Source organism: Emydura macquarii, unplaced genomic scaffold, assembly GCF_026122565.2.
Source record: "Emydura macquarii macquarii isolate MOO-44397 ecotype Brisbane River unplaced genomic scaffold, CSIRO-AGI_Emac_v2 contig_312, whole genome shotgun sequence".
Lineage (NCBI taxonomy): Eukaryota > Metazoa > Chordata > Testudines > Chelidae > Emydura > Emydura macquarii.
This window is the reverse complement of record NW_027130449.1, coordinates 12,364,968-12,371,211: the sequence shown is the minus strand read 5'-3', so window position 1 is coordinate 12,371,211 and position 6,244 is coordinate 12,364,968. Positions and strand designations below refer to the sequence as shown.

Here is a 6,244-nt window from a genome sequence, read left to right as displayed (position 1 = left end):
GTCCCACCATCCCCCAGCCGTGGCGTTGGGAGACCAGCTGGTCCTGCACCAGTGCTGCTGAAGAATGGTGAGGCTCTGGACCTCTGTGGTTAGACTGTACAGGGGAGTCCGTGGAGCTGGGAATGAGCCCTGGAACCCGTGGCAGCGGAGCCCCCGGTCACTCGTGCCTGCAGGCCGGCAGGGCTCACGCGTACTGCCAGACAGACCAGAGGGTGCCCAGTGTGATGCTGTAAGCCAGCACAGCCACCAGGTACGCCCGGAAAAGCAGCACGTCCAGCACGTAGCCCACCTGGAGCCACTCGCGGGCAATGTCGCGGAACTGGTCACGCTTCTCCAGGAACTGGCGGATGGCGGCGATCTCCTGCAGGATGCTGTCCACCACCGGGGAGTCCTCTCCTCGGGTCGGGGATGCCGGCGCTGGCCTTCTGCCTGCCACCCCCTCATACTGGCGGGGGTTCTCACAGCCAAAGTGGTTCAGCCTGGCTGTAGGAATGAGAGAGAGAGGAGGGCAACCTGTCAGAGGTCCTGGCCCTGCCCTGCTGAGGAGAGGACCCCCTCACCCCTCTGCCACTGCCCTGCACCATGGTCCAGCTTCCCAGGGGAACCCGGAGTTGGTTCAAACCTGTGCAGCTTGTGATGGTAACATGCTGCCAGGCTGGCTTTGGAGCCCAGCCCCTGCAGCCCTTACCCCCTTTCCCGTGCCGCAGCTTGTACCTGTGCTGTCGTTGTTCTCCGGGTGCCGGCTGATGTCTGAGCTCTCGGTCCGGCTGGGGTAGAATTTCTTCCTGTCCCGGATGCAGAGCAGGATGGTGGCTCGCTCCAGCACCAGGTGCTTGACCCAGTCAGGGACGTGAGGCTGCAGGTCCTGCTTGTGCACCAGGCGCACGATCAGGATGGTCTCGGTCAGGCTGATGACGAGCAAGGCCATGCACACCACAAAATAGACGCCTGACGGGGGGGAAAGCGGCGCCAATGGCCATGTTCAGCAAGGTCAGTCTCTCAGCAGGGGCTGGGCGAGTTCTCCGTGCCCGCCTCTTTCAATGAGGTTGGGGCTTCCTCACAGGTCGTACCCGCTGCTGCTCCAGCCGTGCCATGAGCCTGGCAGCTGAGTATCTGCATTTCAACCCGGACCCAACAGCATCCTGGCTATTCCTGCCCGGGTTTCCCCACACACAGCTCTGTCCGTGCCCCTCAGTCCTGATACCACCCCCTCTTGTTCATCTTCAAGGGCCTGTGGAGCTCTGCAGAAGCCTTGTCCTTCTGCCCCTCAGCCTCCCCTGCTACTCCAGCCTTGGCCGCCCTCGCTCTGCCAGTGCACCTCAATCCCCGTCTCTTGCCACCCTAGTTCTGGCCCTCTCCACTAGTGGTCCTCACACCTAATCCACAGCCTCCCCTTCTGTCCCGTGCACCGTCCTACCAACTCCTCTGGTCGCACAGTTCGTCTGCCCCAGACTATCACCACCCAGCACCGCCTTGGCTCCGGACTCTGCACAGGAGAGCTAGCTTTCCACCTGGCCGGGCTGCTTGGGTGCACAGGTAGGGTCGCCCTGCGTGGCCGTGCCAGCCGGTGCCTTGGCCGCGGAGAGGGCTGCGGCCCGGGTGCTGTCGTACCTATCAATGGTGTCCCGATGGCAGTCGCCGGCAGCGTGTCGGACACGATGATCAGGAAGACGGAGTAGCCCAGCAGGAGGGTGATCTTGAAGGAGACCCTCTCGCCGCTGTCGGGCGGCAGGTAGAAACCCACGATGTCCATGACCATCAGGAAGATGCTAGGGAGCAGCAAGTTGACGGCGTAGAAGAGGGGGCGTCTCCGGATGACCACCTACCGGGACCCGGGAGGAGGAAAGAGGGGAAGTGTGCAGAGCTCTCTGTCAGGAGAAGTCCACCCAGGAAGAAAGGATCATGGCTGCCTGGTTTTTCCTCCTGCCTCCTCTGGGCTCCCTATTTATAGTCACCAGCCGCCCAAAAAACAGCCCATTAGGCCACACACCTGCCCTGGCTTTGTCCTCAGACCATTGGCACTGGAGATTCTACAGCTGAATTATGCCTTGGAAGCAGAAGAAAAACCCCCGCCCCTCCCGCCCCACACACGCGCGCCCGACCAGGGGAGGGCCCTTACGTAGAACTTCATCTCGGCGTAGCTGTCGCTGCCGTCGACGCTGAACTCCCGGAACTGGCTGAGGACGCAGAGGAGCTCCCACTCGCCCTGGTTCATGAAGACACTCTTGTCGAATTTCACCAACTCCGGCTGCCGCCACAGAGAGATGTTGATGTCCCGGACTGCGGGGCGGAAAAGAGGTGGGCGTCGCAGCTGGGGGGAGGGGGATGCATCCTCCCCCCTCCCCCCCACAAAAAAAACTGCTGCCCCACTCCATGCCCCCAGCCACCCTACCTGATCTAGTAGCTTCCTGCTCCTCCCACCAGCCACGTTCCTCGTTCTCGAGGACGGACTGGCCCATAAGGGTTCTGCATGTGCTAGGGCCGTCTCGGGGGGCGAGGCACCTTTGATGTACTCCCAGGGACTGTGATCGCTCCCGGCCGCCCTCTGCCCTGCTGCTACTTAGCCCAAGGAGGGACGGAGTGGGGTGGCCATGGGCTGGAGGCAGCAGCAACGCAAGCTAACCCGGGCTGCCTGTGCCGATGAGCCCCAGCACTGATCCAGGCAGTGCACCCAGCACAGTCCTTAGTTTCCTGCTGGTCAGGGGGCCGTCTTGCGCTGGGGAGAGTGCCTTTTGCAACGTCCACTGGGAATGGAACGGAGACCCACCAAGTGGCTGCGAGCTATGGAGATCCAGGCCAGGTCATACCGACTCCCAGTGCAGCCGGAGGCTTTCTTCGCTGGCCCGATCCCTCCCTTCCCAAAGTCCCTGGAGGGCAGGGTGCCGGGGGGGGGGGAGGGGGAAGCCAGTGCCCCCCGTCACTTACTGTTGTGCAGCCAGCTGGTGAAGGTGAGCGAGCAGTTCTGCACGTCGAAGGGGAAGTTGTAGATGTCCAGGCTGCAGGCCGTCACCACCTGGATCGGCTTGAGGTTCTGGACCTCCCCGTGGTGGCGGACGTAGACATACGGGATGTCGGGGGACTTGCCCACGTCCACGCTGAAGGGATGGGAGGAGATGATGCAAAGGAGAATACTTTAGAGGAAAGCTGTGTCCTCGGTCCTCCCAGCTGGCTGGGGTTGGAAAGTCCTTCTAGGGGGGGACTGGTGAGCTAGTATTTGGGGGTTGATTTGTTCTGGTTTTGAGTCTTGTGTCAGGAAATAAAGTGAGCCTTAAAGGAAGGCAGGGAAGTGACTTTATCTGGGGCTTTGATTTTTCTTTTTTTTTTTCTTTGCCTCCCTGGCTGGTGAGTTTGCACACAGGCCTACACCTTTGTATCTAGTTAGCATTACCGTAGGACTCTCTCTGTGTGGACATGCTCCCTCTGATCCGTGCAGGGAACACCTCGCTGATGTTATCACGCTGCACAAAGCAAAGCTGTAAAGTTTCAAGGGTGGCAAGTGCCTGAGACCGTGAAAGCTCCTTAAATCCTAGCAGAATGGAGATGGTTAAGAACAATAGATTTCTCTCCCCGGGAAGGGTTGGCAGTTCTGCAGCTGCCCCTGCATTGTGTTTCCTGTACAAAACCTTCCTCTGGATATTTGAATTCCACCCCAAATGCAGCGAGAGTAATTATGAGCGTTAATAGTTAGCCAGCATTGGAAATGTCCCAACTCCTGAGTTATTCCCATCTGCAGGGTATGGTATGTGGGGATATTGCCAGCTCTGCAAACCAGCAGCAGTGCTGGGAATACAAAGAGGATTGCGAATTCGGGGAGGGGAGAGAATTAAATCTCCAAACTCTCTTCCAGGGCCCTGTGGGCTGGAGTCCGAGAACTTTGCTGCACTTACAACTCATTGATGAGGATGTCTGGTACCCAGATGCTCTCGGTGGGGAGGGACATCTGCGTGATGTTATCGAAGTCCTCTGGGTTCCACCTGAGAAACTCGTCGATCCAGTGCTGCAGAAGTGAGATAAGAGGGGACTTAGACCGCAGGATCCATTCCAGGCCGGTGACCCACGGGCTAGTTCCCCATCTCTGGCAGGAGTCTTGCATCCAAAGCAAAGTCTGTCTTCCCAATTATTGTACCTGCCCAACTGTACAAAGCTTAAAGCTTTCACCCATTCCCCTCTAATCCTACAGTTCTGTGCCCCACATGCTGCTGCTTATTCCCTCTGGTGGTTTGGACTTTGCTGCACTAAGCTCAGACATAATCATTTATGTTCACATTCACTGAACCACCCTCTCTCTCTGCTTTCCAGTGGTGCTGGGTTTGACTTGTTGGCTACCCAGTGCATAAAGGGATGTCCCCTGAGTGTGGAGCAAGTCTGTGCATGGTTTTAATCTTCTGGCAACTCTGTGCACATGTGTCCCAGCTATTCATTTGCTGCGTTCCACCTTTTGGGATGAATTCGTATAGCTGGTAACTTTAGCGGAGCCCGTAGTGTGCGCTCATCCAGGCAGGTACAAAGCCAAAGAGAAAAGGGTGGTGTGTTGGGGAGCTCTGGGTGACAACTCGATTGTGGATGCCCAGGAATGTCCCACTGCTCCCCTCCTATCCTGGAGAGTGCCCACCGCTGTGAGTAAACTCCCACCTCCCCGTGAGACCAACGGAAGTTGGAATATAGGTCGGTAGCTGGCCAGGTTTTCATTGTCCAGTGATGTGCTCCCAACACCTCCAGTGTGGCTGAGAAAGATCCATGTTACTGTGGGGGCTGCAGCTGCAGAGATAAAAGCTACTAACAGTGTGAAGGACCTGGGAAAGTCCCACGGAAAAAGAATGGAAGAAAGAAACAGTGGCTCAGGGCTTCCGTTAGCTGGGAGGATTCCAGCCGCTCACCTGTCTGTACCAGATGTAGGTTGTCAGCACCTGGTTTTTTTCGTCCTGTTGGAAATAAAAGGCAAAGTGAAATTGACAAACAGCATTTTACAGCTCAGCGATTACTGATATTGACATGAGCTGTTGCTAATGCAGAGGACCCAAAGTTATCAGGACGCAGATGATCACCAGGTTCCAGATGTCAGTGGGGAGCTTTGGGCAAGAACGCAAGGGGAGAAGGTGAGGAGTTGGCCAGGTAACAAGCAAAGGATCCTCTCATTGCAGATTCCTTGGGACAGTGATGGACCTTCTTAAATTCTTCAGTTTTCCTCACCGGAAGGCCTGACTGTCCTCTAACTGCTCTGTTGGTGGAGGAGCCTTCAGATATAGTAGCTGATCCAGCACGTTTTAAAGCAAACTTCTTTTGGCTGGGAATAAGGGGTGTGTTTGGAGCAGCTCTAATTTCCCCTGAGATGCCCAGCATCGTACCTTGGCATCCCACCATGGATGGCTTCTTGGAGTGACAGCCCGGGCTTGGGTCAGAGCCTTTCTGGGACGGGGCATTGAATAATATTAAATCATTTGCAAAGGGCCAGGTTTCCAAACGATCTCTGCACGTTGGGCGCTGAGCACTTTTGAAATCTCACCCTTAATTAGGTGCTGACACGGTTTCTGAGCACATGACGTTGTGGCTCCAAGCGATTTGCCCTGGCTTACCTAAGTCCAGCCCCTAAATGGGATGTCTCTCCCTTCACTTCACCCTGGTATGGAAAAGCTCTTAGAGACATATGGCCCCTCCGTAGGCTCAGAGGCACCTGCTCCCTCTGCCCCAGCCCCAGATGTGTTAAACTGTCCGGGCTCAGCGGCAAAGCGGAGGACTTACCACGCTGAGAATGGCATATACCATGATGTCAATGGCTACGTTGGTTGTCCTCCTCCAGTCCTGAACTGGCCGGACTCCCTTTTTGTAATGAGTCAGCAGGTAGTCGGAGAGCTGCAGCAGGGCTGGCTTGGCAGTGTGCAAGGTCCTGTTCCCTTTCCGAGCAGCTAAGGGGGGAAAAAAATATCACATTGCCATGGACTCCTTTCGGGGTGTGAACGCACCGTGCATCACCTGCCCCATTCTCTCTCCACACCAGCTGCACAATCTGCCCAAAGTGACGTGGCTCCGGGGAAAGAGACTCCCAACAAAGCCTGGCTTGTCCTGGAAGAAGTAGCTTCCAGCCAGGAGGGGCTTGGTGCAGCTCCTGCCTGGTCATCTCAGGTGCAGAGTGACTCCCATCTCGGCTGGGCTAGGTGTGGCTCCTGTTGACTTGAAAACGGAGAAGCACTTTATTGGCTCACCATGTACAACTGCCTCTTCCGAGGGCTTGAGACTCTGCAATGCA

General features: G+C 56.8%; 1 protein-coding gene across 1 annotated transcript; it reads right to left on the bottom strand.

Moving 5' to 3' along the window:
• Positions 1–105: 105 nt before the first annotated feature.
• Positions 106–5,778, bottom strand: HTR3A (5-hydroxytryptamine receptor 3A). The gene is made up of 8 exons (XM_067562947.1): positions 5,740–5,778; positions 4,878–4,922; positions 3,888–3,997; positions 2,926–3,095; positions 2,120–2,280; positions 1,612–1,822; positions 715–948; positions 106–483 (listed from the first exon to the last, which is right to left on the bottom strand). Exons 1-8 carry the CDS (start codon positions 5,761–5,763, stop codon positions 185–187), a joined length of 1,254 nt encoding a protein of 417 aa, XP_067419048.1. The 5' UTR covers positions 5,764–5,778; the 3' UTR covers positions 106–184.
• Positions 5,779–6,244: the final 466 nt, after the last annotated feature.

Excerpts from the sequence above, each read along its gene's own strand:
- HTR3A (XM_067562947.1), bottom strand. The coding sequence starts at position 5,763 with ATGGTATATGCCATTCTCAGCGTG. Across the intron at positions 2,281-2,925 it reads CACCAGCTGGCTGCACAACA|TCCGGGACATCAACATCTCT; the intron begins GTAAGTGACGGG and ends TCCGCCCCGCAG. Across the intron at positions 949-1,611 it reads CATCGGGACACCATTGATAG|GCGTCTATTTTGTGGTGTGC; the intron begins GTACGACAGCAC and ends CCCCCCCGTCAG.